We start from the raw sequence: 18,898 nt of genomic DNA on the forward strand, positions 1-18,898 counted from the left end.
CTTTCCTTCACTCACAACCACTTTCAAAATATATTAAAAAATTATAGGGGATGAACAGTATTTTTCAAATATACAGAAAAATCATTACTTTTTCTAAAATATAAAAACTATTCACTCACAACACCCTGAATCACTCTCTAAATTATAAAACACCCCTCACATAATATAAGGGGTTGGATGAGAATGCTCTAAGGATGTACTTTCCACTAGGGGTGTTCAAAACCGGATATCCGAACTTCGGATATCCGGTCCTTTCGAATAGTGGATTTCACTATCCGAATCCGAATCCGAAATTCCGGATATCCGAAATTTCGGATATCCGATCGGATAGTGAATCGAATATCCGAAATGTGAACATCTTAGAAACAGGTCTAGAAAATTAACAAAGTAACTAGATCTGGGCCCCCATTTTCAGATGATTGGACCACCGCCATCTGAGGGAGACCACCGAGAACCAGAGAACGATGGATCTGGAGGCGATGGCCGAGCATATTGGAGAACACCGGAGAGGAGAACGAGTGAACAACCACCGGCGAGAGGAGAACGGCCATCACCGTCGTTTGTGAAGCGGAAAACGGCGATGAGTCATGGAAGGTTTAGGTTTCAAAATGTTTCAAATATTAGTGGAGTACTGAACGTGTTGTTTGTAAAGGAATTAAAGTTTCAAAATGATATATAATATGATTATTGAATATAAAATGTAATTAACAAATATTAAATTTAATATTTCGGATAGTTCGGATATCCGAACTATCCGAAAATTTCCAGAATTACTATCCGAATCCGAAATTTCGGATATCCGGGATTCGGATATCCGAAAATTCGGATAGTTCGGATACGGATTTTCGGATATTTCGGATACGGTTACGGATACGGATTCGGATTCGGATTCTTTTGAACACCCCTACTTTCCACACGTAACATTTCCGCTATTGAGATTTTAAAAGTAATTTTATATTAGTCTTGTTAATGATGAAAATTGTTTAAATATTCCATCCATATATTTTCTATAGTTATAATCTTACAAGTAGAGAGAGAGAGAGAGAGATTGAAAATATTCTTATAAGTTACAAGTTGTAACTGAGACAGAACACATAATTATGCTAAACGCACTAGAGAGAAGTATAACTGATTAGTTATGTGACTTAACTATTGTCGCTCATTATGCAGAACCATTGATGTTTCCTTTAGCTTTGAGAACCGGAGATAAAATGAAGAGGAGAAGAGTTAAGTGAGATTAATTAGATGCTATGAACTAGCAATACGTTGTATTTATACAAATAAATAACAAGAACTTCAGTAATCAGAGGCAACTCTTAAGTTCGTGTTTGCTAAATTAAATACTTCTAAGTTACAACATAGAGTAGTTATCCGTTTCTTGTTACGGATTAAAGTAACTTTTACTGGAAAAAGAAATTCTAGATCCGTGGATTTAAACAAACATTTTAAACTTCTCAAACCAAAGGACAATACTTAATTCGAACTGTCTCACATTCTGAAATATAAAGCGTGAAAAAAAAAACAAAAAAACAACAAAAGGACAAGGTTAAAGGGGAGCTAATCAAAGTCTTTCTAGCTCTTTATTTGTTCAAAAGACCACAACTGTCCTTTTTGAGTTGGATCATTTAGCCAAGGTTCCATCGACACACACCCATTGACCCACAAAGATGTCTTCACAATTAATGTTGGGGTTGATCGCCAAAAAGGACTTCAAGCTCATCTTAAACGACTGGCTAATGGTCGTGCAATCTTCACCAGATTCCACACCGATAACTTGGTCACAAACAACAACTGGTTTTGCCTTTGGGAAGCCATCTATATGTTCATGAATCCATTCATCAATCAAAAAACAAATATATACCCAGAGGTGTAAGTAAGTCGAGCTGAGCCTGAGCTGGCCTAAGCTCAAGTTCGACTTGTTTAACTTAAAGATCAACTTGAACTTAAACTTGGCAGTGGTAGTTTTTCAAGCTCGAGCCATGCTAATTGTTATCTTTTTAATAATATATTATTATATATAATAATTTAGGACTTTGGTGCCGCAAAGTTCTTCATTGGGCCACTTGGACCTTGGTGGTATTTTGTTGTGTTTTTTAGTTCAAGCCCGTAATGTACGTAACAAAAATCAATCGAAACCCAATTTTGTTTTGTTTTAGTTATCTTATCGTAACAAACGTGACGAAAACCGACCGGATTCGCGTAAACGCACAGCGTTTTGTTTTAGTTCTAGTACTGGTACCGTAAAAACTAACCGAATGTTAATTTTTTTAGTTCTGGTATAGTAATGAACGTGACGGAAACCGGCCGCATTCGCGTAGACTGATCGTCTCAATGCCCGAGATCGATAACGGTTGGGTTTTACCAACGATCGAGTTTTACTGACCGACTTCACCCATTGGTCCACCTCAAGATTTAATTTTTTTCTGTTTTAGTTCCAGTACAATAACACAAGTAACCGAAACTGACCAAATTCATATCGACTTACTGTCTCAATACTTTAGACCGACAACGCTTGTGTTTTACCACTGCTAAAGTTTACCAGTTTGTCCTGACGCAACGTGCCGGGTAAAATACCAGTTATCTATATTTATAATATTTTATATATTTGATTACTATCATATTTACCAATATATTTTTTTGTACAAAAATAATACATCATTTAATTATTCTTTTCATATTTTTTTTATTTAATACTAGTAGTTATTATGTATATATAGTTTTAATACACTAAAGAAGTTTCTATAAATAATAGGGTCATTAAGCTCGAGTTCGAGCTCGTTTATTAAAAAGACTTTCAATATAATTTCGAGCTTGGGGTCTAGCATGTTTAAGAGCAACTTGACTTGATCTTTTAACGAACTGATCTTGAATGACTTACGACTCTAGATATATTGTTTTCAATGCTATAACGAAAATAGAATGTTTTTGGTTTTTGAATGAGTTACCGGTTATGGTGGTTCTGCTTTCTGCCAATACGATGAGCATGAGGCAAAGTGAAAGTATGGTGGCCACTTTCACAAACATGGAAGCTTTAATGGCCATGATCTTTGATCTCTTGGTGAAGAAAGGTGATGATTGTTAATTATAAGAGTGCCTTACTTGTAGTTCGTATATATAGGGAATGATTTGGATAAAGTATTCATATCATTCCATAGATGAGCCAATTTCACTTTGTAATCTAAGAATTTACAGCCGGCCATTGTTTTTACTTTTGAATAGAAGTATCACTACAAATTTAAGATACTTATTAGAGACAGCCAAGTAGTCATTTACCTTTGTGGTTAAGTTAAATTATTGCATCTTTTTGTAAATCTTTATTTGCATATTTGCTTTTACTCACCACATATAATCCTTAACGTGTGATAATAATGTAAAAGAAAATTTGCCATAAATAAATGTTAGGAGAATCATAGAGGCGTAGCACATAACACATATTAAAAAATAATTTCATGATAACTCTAATAGATACTCCTATATACACACACATACTCACTTTTTAACAAAGCTTATAGCTTTTTTTCCTTTTTTTTTTATAAAATAAGCTTAACTTAGTGTTTGGTTTAGCCTTTTAAGTTTATGCAAGCAACTAGCTTTTGAATCCGTGTATTACACAGGATTTGTTAAATGATAAAAAAATAATATTTGTTATTTGAAATAAATGAACAAAATGAAAGATAAAAAAGAAATGAAATATATTGTACAAACAATAAGAAGTTTGGAATCTCAAATTTAAAAAATTCTATAAAATCTCTTTATATACAGTATTTGTTGTTTTATCACAAGTATACAAATCATCATCCAATATAAACAAATTTAGACCACGTCTGCTAGTTACCCTAAATAATGCAGCATATAATGCTCATGAGAAAAAACTGGACATCGAAGAGACAAACCAACCTTATAAAAATATTGCTCTTTACTATTTTATACTTGTTTTTCATATTTCTACTTGTTAGATCTTCAATTAATATTTTACTTTTAATTTCGTAACTATTTACTTTTAATTTCATAACTATTTTATAACTCAATTGTCAAAATAGTTTTTGGCCAATGACTTATTAATAGCTAATATGAATGAGATGAAATAATAGAATATTAGAATGGAAAATTGACTATTTTATAACCCAATAGTGAAAATGATTATAACCCATAACCAATGGATAACATGAATTAAGGAGAACAGAGATTGGAAATTAGATTTAATGTGGTTATGGTGCATTATCATTATTATTTTTGTTTATTAACAGAGTAAGATAAGATTTGAAGAAGCTTATTTGAAAATGGCTTTTTAGCTTATTTGTGTAAGGGTGTAAGTTACTCATTTGCTCTCAAATGGTGGTGGATTAATAATTATTGAAGCAATTTATTACTATACAAATTAAAGAATGGTGAATTTAACAACTTATTAACGCATCTAACTATACTATTAAAGCAACACAAGTTGTAGGCACTACACATAGAATGCCAAGTAGATGTCATGTCACTATTTCCTATTATATTATGGCCCATGACCCCGTTTTCCTATTATAGCCCATGACACGTAAGGCTTTATAAAAATTTTGAAAAATAAATTATTGTGTTATACGGGTTTCAAACCCAATATCTCATGTTTCAAACCAAATATGCTTATCAACTCCACTAATATGGTAATTGTGTTTGATTTTTTGACTTAACATATATAAATGTGATTTCTCTTTGGACGCGTTCGTTTCACGGACTTTTTTTTAAAGGATTTGGAATTGGAATTGGAATTGGAATGGAATGGAATGTTTGAGAATCCCTATCATGTGTTTGGTTGGTTAATATGTATTGGAATTGGAATTGGAATTGGTTTCGAGCTGACAAGAGTTTTTGCACTGGATGGGTCGGGTATCGGTTTCCTTTGTTTCTTTTTGGTCGGTTTCGGAGCACTGGACGAGTTGGGTTTCAGTTTCTTTTGTTTGTTTTTGGTCGGTTACGGATTCGTTTTCGGCCTTTTGTTTCGTTGTGGTTGGTTTTTTCAGTTTCAGTTTTTTTGTTTCGTTGTGGTCGGTTTTTTCAGTTTCAGTTTTTTTGTTTTGTTGTGGTCGTTTTTTAAGTTTCATTTCTGTTCATTTTCAGTTTTTTTGTTTCGTTTTGATCGATTTTTTCGATTTCCATCAAATTCGGTTCAGTTTTGGTTTGTGTTTTGATCTACTTTCGGTTTCGGTTCATTTTTGGCTTTTTTTTTTAAGAATGAGGGCAAAGGCGGAAACATTTTAGTTTTTTTACATTTTTCGATTTTTATTTATATTTTGAGTTATGATTTTTTTATTATTTTTTTTGAATTTTTTTTGGAGGGGTTTTTATCGTTAATAAGAAAATCCTTAACAATCCTTTAAAATAGGTGGGATTTAGTTTTCATTCCCATTCTTTCATTTAATGAAACGAACATATCAATTCATGGGATTTAAAATCTCATTCCTTAGAATTCTTTCCAAATCCTTGAAACGAACAGGCCTTTTAAGTATAAAACCAAAACTATATTTAATTGTTAGCATTTCTATAATTCACAATATCCCATTGTCTTCTCATATTTTTTAACACAACCATTTAAGATTGTTCATCGTTTCTCTCTTTATTTTAAAATATAATATATTTTTATTTATTTTCTTTTACAACAAAACCTTAGTCTTTATAAATTTAGTTTTTAAATTCGTGACAACATTTTATTATAAATATCATTTTTATGCACAGAATATTTAATATAACAATATCGGTATGACTGCTTTATTTTAAACAAATCAAACATCAAGATTTGATTTTCAAATTAAAATTATATTGCATAATATATCAAAAACTTAATAGCAAAAGTCATAAATAAAATATTATATGAAACAATTGAATTTACGTATTACATATAATAATTTTTTATTTTTATAATATTTTTCACCCGTGTGAAACACGGGCTCTAACCTAGTAATTAATAAAAGGCAAATGGTGAATTCGTAGCCCGAAGTTAATGAACCATTGCGTAGGCCCGAAGTTAATTTCCACGTCCAATAGGTGGTTAGTACCATTCCATGTTTGCTTAAACCTTATGTTTTGCTTAACTTTTTATATAGGTAATAGTGTAATACTATTTATTTTATTCATTATAGATAAATATTTTGTTGTTGATATTGAATATCCAAATACTAGAGGTTATCTTGCTCCATATAAAGGAACCAACACTCGTTATCATATACCAGATTTTCGTCGTGGAAAAGCGGTTGCTAGTCGTACTCCTAGAGGACCTAAAGAGATATTTAACTACCATCATTCATCATTGAGAAATGTCGTTAAACAAACTTTGGAGTATGGAAGGTTAGATGGGAGATATTACAACATACGCATGTCAAATTACACCTACGAGACACAAGTGAAGATTGTGCTAACATCTATGACAATTCACAATTATATTAGAAGAAAATATACATGTGATGAAAGATTTAACAATGCGCAACAAGAATCTTACACTCCAAATAATGGTATTGATAGTCGAGGATCTAGTGGCATTAATGAAATAGATGAAGACACAAGTACACAACGTCGAATAGATGATTTATACATGAATGCATTAGAGATACGATTGTAGGAGATCTAACCAACCCAAGATGAATGTTTATTGAATATTAATGTATTTTTGTAGAAGTTTTACGTCATCCTCGATATAAATTATCCAAAAATGATGGTATAACTCATAAAAACAAAGTAGATACATAAAAATCTAAGTTATGTGATAATATATAACCATGCCCCTTTTGGTCATTTTACTAACATAAGCTAAATAAAAAATGCTAACACAAACATTTAAAAAGAGCTTATCAAATAATAAAAAATAAGCCATAAGCTACTTTAAAATATAAGCATAACCCAAAAAAGTTATGTCAAACACCTCTATCGTTATATTGAAACTCTCCAGCTACTTAGAGGGAAATTTGGATGTGTTTCATGAAAAAATGAAAACAAAGAAACTCTCAACTATTTTGGGAGAAATTTTATACTTTGTTACCATTCATAATCGATAATTTGTTATATCAATTCCGCTAGCCCTTATACCTGGCCTTTGCATTTTGCCTCTCCATCCGCAACAACAAAACTTAGAAAGAGGGATTGCAAAAAGATATGGTAATTTTCAATTAAAACTATTAGTGCATTTTCAATGGGTTCTTCAAATTTGTGTAAGTGTATTCTTCATATTTTAGAGTATGGTTGTAAGTAAGGGTGTTCACATTCGAAACCGTAAAACCGCCTAAACTGGTTAGCGGTTTGGTTTCATGGTTGGTTTTTAATCCTAACTTTTGGTCGGTCGGTTTTAAAAATTTCAAACCATAATGAACGGTTTGGTTTACAGTTTATGTCGAAAACCAACCGTATAAAACCAGACCGGACTGTGTGATTTACTTATGTAAATATTTTATATTTAATTTAATGATAGTTGTTAAGTGTTATAAAATTATACTAACATTTAAGAAGAAATGGGGTAAGCCCCAAATACCAATCATACACACTTGTGCTTTGTTCATTTTTAGACAGCTTTGTGCTTTGTCTATATCAGATAAGCTTGTCTTTGAACTTGAATATGGACAAGTTGTGTATAAACTTATCAAAATCAGCAAATTATTTTCAACTTTACTATAACTATATCAATCTTTATCTATGGCATCTTGTATAAAAACCCAACAATCCTAAACCGTTAAACTAAACCGGAACCAAACCGTTACTAACGGTTTGGTTTAAAAGTTCTACGGTTTGGTTTCGGTTTACAAAATCGCAAACCGTTGTTAACGGTTTGGTTCACGGTTCGACCTAAAAACCGCAAAAACCGGACCGTGAACACCCCTAGTTTTAAGTGGTTGTAAGTAGAGGATAGAGAATTTAATATTCATGGTTAAATATAGAGAAACACTGTTCACACTCTAAATTTTTTTAATGTTTTTTTAAAGTGGTTATGAATAGAGGAAAGAAAAAAGGTAATGATAAAGGTACATAAAATTAATATGTAATTGAAATGAGAGAGAAAATATAATGAATTTTAGTATAATTTTAGATCGGATGTTTCTTGTGGCAAGATCATATTGAACGTTTGATCCTCCCTTTTTCAAAATTATACATACGCTTCTATTTCCAAAAAACATAACATGGATGCACATTGGAGTAAATCTTCATGACTATTTCCAGTTTAGTGCAATTGAAATGATTGGGAAGGTAAAGTCTAGCGTCCGAAAGATGCTCTTGGTTCATTTCTGAATTGGTTTTGATTTCGTAAGGTGATAATTAGGGTACCTATAGCGGGAAGACGCCTGACTGCACATCATACGAAAACGCCTTGCACACCATCACACATGGGCATTTTCAAGGGGTTAGGTGAATAAGCATGGGGTTAAACATGATTTTGGGCGGGAGGGTGTTTGTTTTGCTTATTTAATTTCTAAATCAATCATATTATTGCAAAACATATTTTTTTATAATTTTTTTTCTTAATTTAGTTATCATGTTTATAATTTTTTTTCTTAATTTAGTTATCATGTGAAACTATTAGAAACTTTTTTGTGGTGCGTTTTTCACTTAAGTAACGTGATGAGTTCTTTTTCTGAAATCATTATAGATCAGTTAGCTAAAAAAAGTTTCATTTCAACCCTACAGTTTGGTTGCTTGTGCCATTTTCATTCAAAACTTTTTTTTTTAATCTGCAACTTTGAAGTTTCACGATTCTTGTCAATTTTGTCCAAATCGTTAACCTCGATGACACTTTCGTCTTTTTAGCTATTTGGATGAAAGTGACAATTGTGACAAAAAAAAAAAGCCTTTTGATAAAGCGCTTTAGCCAATAGCTTTCATCATCCAACTGCATCCACTTCTACATTTGAACTGTCTTCCTCGGCCAGCGGCCATCGCCATGGAATTCAACTATTGTTCCTTGGGTGTCGTTGGAATTCTGGTGACTAGAGTTGGGTGGTGGTCGGGGAAAACAACTGGAATCATAGGAAAGGGGGCGACTGAATTTTGAAGGGGTGGAGTTGATTTAAGAATTTATCAAAAGGTATATTTTTTCATCAAGGTTTGGTTACAATTGTCACTTTCATCCAAATAAGTAAAAAAACATAACTGCCCTTGACTTAACATTAAAAATCAGATGAGGTTAGCGATTTAAACGAATTTGGCAACCATAGGACCTCAAAGTTTTTGTATGAAAGTGGCATGAGCAATCAAACCTCATGGTTGAAAATGACAATTTTTCTAGCTAACGGATCTGTAATGATTTCACACACACAAGAAAATAAAAGTGAAAAACGTCTTGTCTTGTTACGTCACTATCATGTATGTGAAAACGCCCAACAAAAAGTTTGTAACAATTTCACATGATAATTAAATAAAAAATATGTCTATACAATATATAATGCATGAGACAAGAGCAAATTAAGACACTTGATTTTAAGAGTTTTACATATTATAATACATAATGTACATATCTAAAAATGGGTAAACTTGTCTTTTAAACACAATTCAACCAACTTACAAGTTTACCCCCTCATCTTTAACCATATTATATTTTTTATTTCAATTTCAAACCAACCACCCCCTGCGACTTTTAAAAGACTATAATTTTTTCATACGTTAGTGCTATTGTACAAAAAATACACCATAAAAACGAAAATATTATGCTCTTTAATTTGAGTATGATATTATTATAGTTTTTGTAATTAAAAAAAAACCGATATGTTACCCTAGGGTGTTCAATGTCAATTTTGATATTTTTAAGTTAAACGTATGAGCTCAACCGTTAGTAACGAATTTATTATTATCGAAATTAAAACTGAACAATTGAAAATTGAAACTAAACCATTACTAACGGTTTGTTTCTCGTTTGGTTTCACAGTTTAAGCTTTAACAGTAAATTTAGTTTAAGATAAATGATAACGTACATATGTATATATTATGTAAATTGAGATTAAATAAAAATACTTATGTGTATAGTTAGGGTTTTTTAATGAAACCTAGATGAAAAATAAAATGTTTTTGTTTTCTTTACTTTTTTAAAATTTTCTTTTTTTTTAGTTTTATAATTTTTTTTAATAATTTTTAAAGGGTTTTTTTATGACACAAAATGGTTCTCAAAGATCTCAAGTTCAAAACATTCTCTTATGATTCTCACCCTATGTGTGTGTGTGTGTAGGGTTTGGATCAAATACACATGAAATTAACATGCTAATTGTGAGAATCAAATAGAGTAATTATGTAATTGGATCATAGAGTAATTACTCTATGATGCAATTACATAATTACTCATTCTCACAATTAGCACATTAATTTCATTTGTATGTTAACTGTCCCCTATATATATATAAACTTATCTAATAATAAAAAATCAAAAAGATTAAAATGCATTAAACATTTACAGTATGGTCTGGTTTCATATAAACTGCAAACTAAACCATTCACTGCATTTTGAAAATTTTGGAATCGACCAATCGACTAAAAGTAAATGATAAAAATCAACTGTGAAACCAAAATACGACCATGGTTTCAAGATTTTAAACAAAACCATGAACACCCATAATTGTTACATGATTACCAAGATATGTTTTCAAATACCTGCCGCATCGCGCAGGCACCTGCGCGCGCACGTGTGTGTATAATGTGTTTTGTAACAATCTAATCGATTTAGAAATTAAATAAACAAAACAAACACTCTCCCGCCCCAACACCATGTTTAACCTCACGATTACGCGCCTAACGCCTCAAAAAGACAAACACGCCTCTATGTTATGGTGTGCATGGTGTTTTCGTCTGATGTGGAGTGGGGCGCTTCCCACTACGGATGCCCTAACCATCAAAACACAAACAGACATACTTGTTCTTGTCATAAGTCTGAGTTTTAACCATACATCTAAGAAATTATTCAATCCAACATTCTTCGCTCTGGATGCAGGAATAGGCAGCATGGACTAAATGCTTTGTCCAAGCCAAGGAATTTAAACCGAGAGTCCTGGTAAATGATGATTGAGACGAGATTCTGCATATTAAAACCACGAAACGCACGATTCCATTCATCGATATATTATGATTTGAAGGTGTTTCAGGACCCATCAGATTATCCAAACGTTATAAATTACGAAGCCCTCGCATTAACCAGCTTAACTTTAGTCAAATAAACGCGTTTTAAGACTCAATTCATTTAAAGATAAAACATAACAAAAGCCGTTTGTTGTTGGCTAGGATCCATTAGAACAAGGCCAATTACGGCAATGGCCGTCTGCATCTTCTCATATTACAATATGATTGTTGGCTTTTGATCTCTTCTATCTTAAAACTATCGAAACATTTATTTGTTTTAATAATAAACTGACACTATAAATTGAACTCAGGATCATCTCACAGGTAAACTATATATCACTTAATAAACCACTAGCTAGAAAGTAGAAACATGGCTTCTATGTTTGTGAAATTGGTTGCTACACTTTCAGTTTGCCTCATGCTTTTCATATTGGCAGAAAGTAGATTGACCCTCACTGGTAAGTCATTTAACTCCAAGTTATCCGGTATCATAAACTATTGAAACCGACTGAGCAGCTCAATTCAAAGCAAATTGGCTGGTTGGAGTTTATACTCTTCAGTCTTGAAACCGATCATTTAATCCGAACCAACCAAGTTAAACTACATGTATACTTTTAGCTTCAAGTTTTAAATATATAATTGCGTATATGTATAATCTCGACGAAACCATCTAATCAGCTTAAAAAAATACAAAATAAAAATAAACGGTACAAACCATCAAACGGTTTGGTTTGCAAACCAAGCGAAGCCAACCCAACAATAGTTACTAGTTTGGCTCGAAATCATATCAAACCCGGACTATAAAGAACCTTAGTTTAAAGCCTTTTGGTGATTTGGTTTACACAACTCCGAAACATTAAGACATTGTCTTCTTTAATATAAACAGGTTTTCAGAATCCAGATTCTGTCGTTACGTGTAACCAAGTTATTGGTGCGCAAACAGGAGATGACTGCACCACCATTAGCAAGTCAGCCAAGTTGGGTTTGGTTCTTGGCAATCAACCCGAATATCAATTGTGAATCGATCTTCGTGGGTCAATGGATTTGTGTTGATGGAACTGTGACCAACTGATGACCGGAGAATTAAACAAGTGTTAATGAGCTAGATGAACTCCAATCAGCTCTGGTTTATTGTAATTTCATATTTACAAGTTGTACTCGCTAGTTTATGTTTTTTGGTATTAAAAGTAACGTTTGAAATAATTCCGCTCATTCTACCTGTTCCTGTTTTGACATGTTCCCGAACTTGAACATAACATGAATCGACTCAACTCACGAAAGCTTTTTACATTGTAAACATGTTTTAACAATTTGTCTTGTTTCAGACTTTTTGTTCACAAAGTGATTCTCTTACACATGAAATGATACAAAACGAATTTTTAAAAAAGATTAGTTGTACAGTTGACCAACCTTTTCTTGTTATTACACCGAGTCTACACCTTCAACTTGTTGTCGGGCCAGGTATCTCTCTCTTCTTTCCTTCTGCAGGAAGCACGAAAAAGGCAAACGGGAACCATTAGCAAGCAATTTACAGGTGTCAAGTGTTTATTTGTTGAACCAAAACACCACATACACAAATTCTAAAAATAATACTCGTAATATACCATATAATGCATTTATAAACTACAAAGCTCATAACTTTTATATATATATATATATATATTAAAGTTTAGGCTACAATTTATATACACTAAAGTTTTGAAATTTGATCTTAAACGAACCAAACGAGACTTTTCAATATTTTTTGTTACAAAATGCCATACAACTTTGAGTGTGTGTGCGTAAATTTGGGCTTTAATTTAAACGAGCCAACAAGAGAGCCACGAGCCAAGCAAACCTTGGCTTGGGCTCGGGTAGTTTACGGACCAATCTGACTCGACACGTTTACAAACAAGCCAATTTCGAACGAGCTTTTTTCAAGCGAACTGCAAGCTTTTTGAACAGCACAAAATGTTGTTAAACCAAAACACGACCCATATATTTATTCTTCTCAAGAACATCTATCCTAACCTAGACAACTTAAAAATCGTGTACGAACACGACCCGCTTAACTCATTTATCTGAACAAGTCAAACGGGCTGACTGGCTGTATACTGGTTATGATCAAGCTGTAAACGTGTTAAACGAATAAACGGGTTGTAATAAATGGGTTAAACCGACTGGTGGTCGACTTGTTTAATTAAAAGAATTAAACATGTCACCAAACACAACCCCTTTATTTAACACGCTAGATATGACGACCCAAAAGATCATATTAATGAAAGCTCACCCATTCATCTATAACAAGGCCTTCACCAACAACTTTGGTCCCAATCTCCTCTGGAGGCTTCTTGCGGGATTCAAGAGCAGCCTCTGCCTCGGCTAACCGCAGCTTCAGTTTTTCCAGGGCCTTCAATATTTACTTATTGTCAATTTCTGTAACAATAAATGTATTTTACTGACATAAGGAAATGTATAATAAATAAACCTACGGGACTGGGATGTTCAACATCTAGAAAAACGACTTGCAATATCTGTTCCACCGCCACTTGGTCTTTCTGCTCATCAAACTGAGTCCACAAGAAATATTCAATTAAAACAGCATCAAAACACGATAAAATATTAAAATAAGCTTATACATGTGGTTTTATAACCCACCAGCTCAGGTACATAATCCATCATCCTTTTGACTTTCAGGCTCATGATTTTGAATTTCACCTTCCGTTTTAGCTCCACTGGTCTTTCATTGTTTTCTGGAGGCTCCACAAACTTAAAAACTAACAAAATAAAAGATGAAACTCATAAGCAATGTTTGATATTTATAACCTTAAAAAACACATGTAAACAAATGTCGTTACCAGTTGCAATAATGGTCTCGCCGGGAGCAAGAATAGCACCAGGAGGACGCATGAAGCAGCTTTTTGGCGCGGTAGTTTGAAACTTTAGCGAAAAATGAAAACATTTAATTAAATGGAGTAATTAATTCTACTGATGAATTTAAGTTCTAAAAAATAGTACAAAGTAAAACTTGGACATTATACTTGTACAACTAAATACAAGAATAAAGAAAACTATTAGAGCAGGTCTTAATAAGTTTATGATCATACCTTGAAAGCTACATGAGACTTGCAGGTGTTCTTGATCTTAATAGCACTTTGAACTTGCTTACCAGGTTCATCTAGAAAATTTGAAGATAAAAACTGAAAATATATTTTTTAACCATAAAGCTTATGCACATAAAAGCTAGAAAGAGCAATATGCTCCAAAATAAAAGAAACATACTTACAATCTATAGGCTATACTCGCTAATCAAGAAGCTCAAATATCAGAATTGATAAAGCTTGTTCCTAATGTTAAAACAAATCAAAGTGACATGAATACGTTTGAGTTTCTAATTGTCAATAAGGTTTAGTTGTTTACTATAAACAGGGCCGTCTCCGAAGATTTAAATACCTCGGCCGAGCCAGAAAAAGAAGGCCCATAGCCTTAACGAGTAACGAAATATATAAGCTAATTTTTTTAAACGAGGCTTAATGTTATAACAATAAACATAGAAAAATATATTACTAAAATCAAATACCGTAGTAATTAACGATTAACCAATGATTCGTGAAACTCTCCTAAGTCCTAACATTGGAAAAAGAAATAGCTTGGTCCTTGGTGGCTAACTTGGTCAACCTTGGAGGAGCCTGGTGGTTAACAACGAACCAACAGTGGTGGTCGGCTGGGTTGGTCGTTGTTCAGCATTCGCAAAGAAGGAAGGAACCAAAGAGAAATTTCAATCGACCGCTATTTCTTTTATTTTGCATCGGGTTTTTATTTAATTTTTTTTTGTTTTAGTTTGGGCCCAATAATTTAAACTTAATTAAATGGATTATGGATAAAAAATAATTTCGGGCCCAATAATTATAAGATGGTAAAAAGCAATTCATATTTTATAAGTTTTATATTTTTAAATGTATATATAAAAAATATAGATATAAAAAATTTTGGCCCCTAAAAATTTCGTGCCCCGGCCGACGGTCCAACTGACGCCACCCTCCAGCCGGCCTTGACTATAAAGATGTTAAGAGAGCCAAACATAAATAGAACACACTGTCACAAGGACCACATGCATCTATTGATAAAAATATATTTAACTCTTTTCTTGTTTATAAGTTAACTACTAGAAGCTTGAAAAAGAAAACTTGCATAGAGCATTCAGCATTCTATCAAATATTGCTAACTCGCACATGGTCCCTAATAGAAGCTTTTTTTCCCGGTTCTCCCTACAACAAATATCAACAGGTATATAACTGCTAATAGGTCACAGGTAAGATCAGTTAAAGGAGTTGCATAATCTGCTGTTAGGACTTACGTGCTTTCAAAATCAATCAAGGGAATGCAGCTTCCATGCTAGGCACATGTTTATTATGTTGCTTTACTTATGAAATTAAGGATAAGGTACTTCTACCATCGCAGGACATATAAAAACACAAAATCACATTCTATTGGCTCATGACACGTATAGAGAACACGAATAAAATAATCACTAATAAAACAAAGGTATGTTAAACTAACTATTTGTTTCCAAATAAAATAAATCTTGTTGACCAAAGTGGCAAAGGCAATACCATGAATATTTTGCAATCACTATAATAGAGAAAAAGAGGTAATTTAGCTGGAAAAAATCCCAGCGAAGGAAAATTTTGGCAATTTTCATGTGAAGGAAGGCTTAACAAAATGGTACAATGCATACCGTTGACCAAACATCAAGGTCAATACCATGAATACTTTGCAATCATTATAATAGAGACAAATTGGCAATTTAACTGGAAAGATTCCCACTGAAGGAAAAGTTGTGCAATTTTCATGTGAATGAAGGTTTAACAAAATGGTACAATACATATTGTCCCTGGTTTCACTCTTGTCCTATTTGTCTCTACACTTCTTTCCCTATTTCTCTGGGTTGACTTTAGTTTTAAAGATTCTGATGTTCTTTAGTGTAATTTTCTTTCAATAAAGCCACAACTTCTAGAATTTCCTAGACTATAACTAAAACCTATAAGTCATAGTCCATTTCAACTGGTTAAAGTTTATGCTTTGCTGAGGTTGAATTTGTCATGTTAATAAACATGGTAAAAGACCACATTCTTGGAAGCATGAGGCCTGTTTAAAAACATATTCACTACCTAACATCTCGGCCTGAACTGTCTCCAAACACTTATAAACTTGGTGTAGATGTATCTTTAATCATCAATTTAGTTGTTTCTAGCATCTCCCTTAAATAAGTTACACGCTCATCCACCACTACTAATCAACAAAATGGCTAATTATGCCCTCTAACTTAAACTAGGGGTGTGCATACACCCGAAAAAAACTTACCAGAAACCAAAACAAAAAATGACAGGTTTGGTTTTTTGTTTTCTTATGGGTTTTGCATGTAATAAAAAACAAAACTGAATGTATAGATTTTCAATTTTTTTTCACTTTAAGTAATTTATAACGATTTAATAAATACATAACTGCCGTTCAAAAAAAAATCAATTAGTTATTAATTAACAAAATAACTTTGGCCCAAATTTCTTTTTTCGGCGCAAACTTTTCAAGCTCAAATGACCAAACCCAAACCGAAAACCGTAATTAGCTTGCCAATCTAACATCCGCCTCATTAATAACTTGTTTCGTCCGAACCACTTCACAATATAAGTATTCCAAATCTATCAAAATAAAAAAACCATAGCCTAATTACACCCACCAGAATAAGCAAAACGCCTCACCTACTTCGACACAAGTATCAGCACATTTATAGCCAACCAAACCTAATCAAATTGATACTTTCCACAAGAAGAAAAAATTAAATCAAAACCTATTTCGGCTCGATTTCGTTCCTTTCAAATCACAACATCTAACCATAACCGTCAAACTAACTAATATTAACTACAAAAACTTTCAAATCAATTAACAAACTCAAGTAGATCTCATGAGTTATAACAACTAATACGTTCTTACAAGGGAAATAGAGCTTATTCCGTGGATCAAGTCTTAGACGACGTCGTGTAGGAAGCAGAGATCTAGCCACAGATGATACAGAGGAGGTGGAGCTATGGTTGTTATTATTAGTGGTATTGTATCCTTCAATTTGGTAAGAAGAAGAAGATGAGGAAGTTGTATTGGTATTGGAGCTCCGGAAGGGCAGCTTAAATAATCCCCAAACCTTGCTGCCACCGCCGCCGCCGGTGTCCGACGAGTGTCTATCGTCAACCATCGCCGTATATATCTCCTCCGGTCAATTAGATAATAATAATAATAATATTACTTACAAACAAGCGAGCAAGCGAGCGAGCGAGCGAGCGTGTTTGTTTCTTCTCTCTGTCTTGGAAATAATAACACCTCTCTCTCTCTCTCTCTCTCTCTCTCTCTCTCTCTTGAAATGGAGCATTGGAATCTTTTCTTTTACTTTCTCTCTCAAGGATTTTGATTTTCTACCCTATACTTTTAAGTTATTGCCAAAGTTGGATCCCTAAAGCTTTTATTTTTCAATTTTTCAATTTCGTTACAATTTGACTTTTGATTAACGAATTAGGTGAGGGATGGAAGTTAAAAGAATATTCTCAGTCCATCCTTATCCTTGTCCATGTTTATCTCCATTTCGTTACGTTAAAAAATATTATATTCTCTCTCTTATGTTTAATTAAATAATGTATTGAGTTTATAAAAAAGTGTTTGTTATTTTAGTGAAAGTATTAAGTGGTAGCGTTATATCATTCATATTATTAACGAGTTGAATGTTAGGTGAGGCAAGCTCTGGATTAAGTGAATTAAAGGACGGCAGGAATGTAGTTAATGAAGTATTTATCAGACGTATTGGCTTGAGATTTAAGTGCGGACTTACTCAACGATCTGCCTTTCATTTTTGCATGCCAACATCAGCTCTTAATTGGATTTTTGAAAAAGAAAGTTGAAGATAAAGAGAAAATTTAAAGATTGTAAAGTTTCTATCGACATTAAAAGTAGAGGATAAAAGACTAGCTCGTTTCTGACTCATTGCAATTGACTTCACATTTCATGTGGGTCTTGATTAAGTATGTCATTTAGTTATTGAAGCAAAATGTGACGTAAAGGTTATACTGACATATAGCGTGATTTTCTAATAACATAGAGGTGATGGTTAAAACCTATGATGTTTATGGTTTTCTCACACCAGTGGGTTTTCTCTTTAACGGTACTCCTGAGTGAGTCAGGCCTAGATCATTAAATAATAACTTAAATCAATTAGCGGATTTGATCAAATTTCACAAAAGACACAAATTTATGAGGTCGTCATGTTGGTGGAATCATTGGTTGTTATAAAAAGCAAGGAACTTTGTTGAGATTCTAGAATTAAATAGTAAAAAAAATAATAATAAGCATGTCACTAAAAAGAAATCAAAAGGGAGTGGGTGGCATATATTTTGTAAAGATAGTTTGCATCTCTAATTTCTAAATAGCAATATTGCATCATTTCTATAGCTTACATGGTTTAACACCAGCATACCAAATAATACTTGAACAAGCTTTTGCTAATTCGTAAGCTTAAATGCGTTGTATGTAAATTATGATTATATGCATACTATTGCTATAAAGAGAAAGTAGGTATTGGTTTAGTGACACTGAGAGTATGAGGTTGAGTATTCCTAAAGTAGTTTGTAACTAACGAGTCACACACGCTCTGTGAACCGACAACTAATTAACTAAGAGGCAAGAGATGGTTGTGTGAACCTGATAACTAGCCAATAGGACAAGAGGTTCCGGTGTGAACTCGATAACTAGCCAAGAGGACAAGAGGTGATAGTAGGATGAGTTTCCAAACCACAACTAATGTTTTCTCTCTAGTATCAGG

The 18,898-nt window shown here is 33.0% G+C and overlaps 1 protein-coding gene across 1 annotated transcript; it reads right to left on the reverse strand.

Annotated features, from left to right (window-relative positions):
* Positions 1 to 12,322: 12,322 nt before the first annotated feature.
* Positions 12,323 to 17,284, reverse strand: LOC143544226 (vesicle-associated protein 4-2-like). The gene is made up of 7 exons (XM_077036373.1): positions 17,029 to 17,284; positions 14,145 to 14,215; positions 13,896 to 13,977; positions 13,696 to 13,814; positions 13,530 to 13,607; positions 13,328 to 13,447; positions 12,323 to 12,540 (listed from the first exon to the last, which is right to left on the reverse strand). The coding sequence occupies exons 1-7, from the start codon at positions 17,282 to 17,284 to the stop codon at positions 12,481 to 12,483; spliced, it is 786 nt and encodes a 261-aa protein (XP_076892488.1). The 3' UTR covers positions 12,323 to 12,480.
* Between the last annotated feature and the right edge of the window lie 1,614 nt (positions 17,285 to 18,898).

Source organism: Bidens hawaiensis, unplaced genomic scaffold (genome assembly GCF_021521415.1).
Source record: "Bidens hawaiensis isolate Kalapana, Puna unplaced genomic scaffold, B.hawaiensis_p1.1 tig00013503_1, whole genome shotgun sequence".
NCBI classification, from domain to species: domain Eukaryota; kingdom Viridiplantae; phylum Streptophyta; class Magnoliopsida; order Asterales; family Asteraceae; genus Bidens; species Bidens hawaiensis.

Coding starts and splice junctions, on each gene's coding strand:
- LOC143544226 (XM_077036373.1), bottom strand. CDS start 17,284: ATGGTTGACGATAGACACTCGTCGGACACCGGCGGCGGCGGTGGCAGC. Junction 14,216..17,028: donor GAATAAGCTCTATTTCCCTT/GTAAGAACGTAT, acceptor CAAATTTTCTAG/ATGAACCTGGTAAGCAAGTT. Junction 13,608..13,695: donor TGGATTATGTACCTGAGCTG/GTGGGTTATAAA, acceptor TTGTGGACTCAG/TTTGATGAGCAGAAAGACCA.